The 562-nt window shown below is 57.1% G+C and overlaps 1 protein-coding gene across 1 annotated transcript in view; it reads left to right on the top strand.

Annotated features, from left to right (window-relative positions):
* LOC104622422 (calcium/calmodulin-dependent protein kinase type IV-like) overlaps positions 1 to 562 on the top strand; it is a gene marked incomplete at its 5' end in the record, with an annotated part of 2,623 nt that overhangs the window by 1,595 nt on the left and 466 nt on the right. Inside the window, 2 exons of the mRNA XM_010289194.1 lie at positions 1 to 54; positions 197 to 349. Of these exons, the coding sequence (XP_010287496.1) occupies positions 1 to 54; positions 197 to 349 (207 nt within the window). The remainder of the gene's footprint in view (positions 55 to 196; positions 350 to 562) is intronic.

Genomic DNA, 562 nt, shown 5'->3' with positions numbered 1-562 from the left:
TACGAGTTTGTGTCCCCATGGTGGGATGAGGTTTCCCTCAATGCCAAGGATTTGGTGAGCGAGCCAGCACCGGGGCTCGGCAGAGCGGGGCTCAGGGCTGCCGAGTATGAAGGTTTCAGATCAATGCTTGTGAAATAACAAAACTAGGGGCTTTTGACAAATGAAGCCTTCATCGTGTGTCTGAAACTGGTTACAGGTCAGAAAATTGATTGTCTTGGACCCCCAGAAGAGACTGACCGTCTGCCAGGCACTGGAGCATCCCTGGGTCACCGGGAAAGCCGCTAAATTTGCTCACATGGACAGCACGCAGAAGAAACTGCAGGAATTTAATGCCAGGCGGAAACTGAAGGTAAGGTGAAAAAGCCCCGTTGATCCCCGGGGGTGGCTCGTGTTCGCATCCCCCCTGCAAACGGCTGGGGCCACCGAGAGCCGCTGCCGCTGGGGTTTAAAGACCCCCTGCCCTGAGCAGATAAATGTTCAGCGACACGTGGCAGCTCGGGGGCTGGCTGGCTCGGAGAGCGGGGTGAGGGACGATGGATCGGCTCCTTGCGCAGCTGCCTCC

The sequence above is a fragment of the Phaethon lepturus genome, unplaced genomic scaffold, assembly GCF_000687285.1.
Source record: "Phaethon lepturus isolate BGI_N335 unplaced genomic scaffold, ASM68728v1 scaffold33096, whole genome shotgun sequence".
In the NCBI taxonomy this organism is placed as follows: Eukaryota; Metazoa; Chordata; class Aves; order Phaethontiformes; family Phaethontidae; genus Phaethon; species Phaethon lepturus.
Note: the sequence above shows the minus strand (reverse complement) of the source record. Positions and strands in the feature narration are given on the sequence as shown.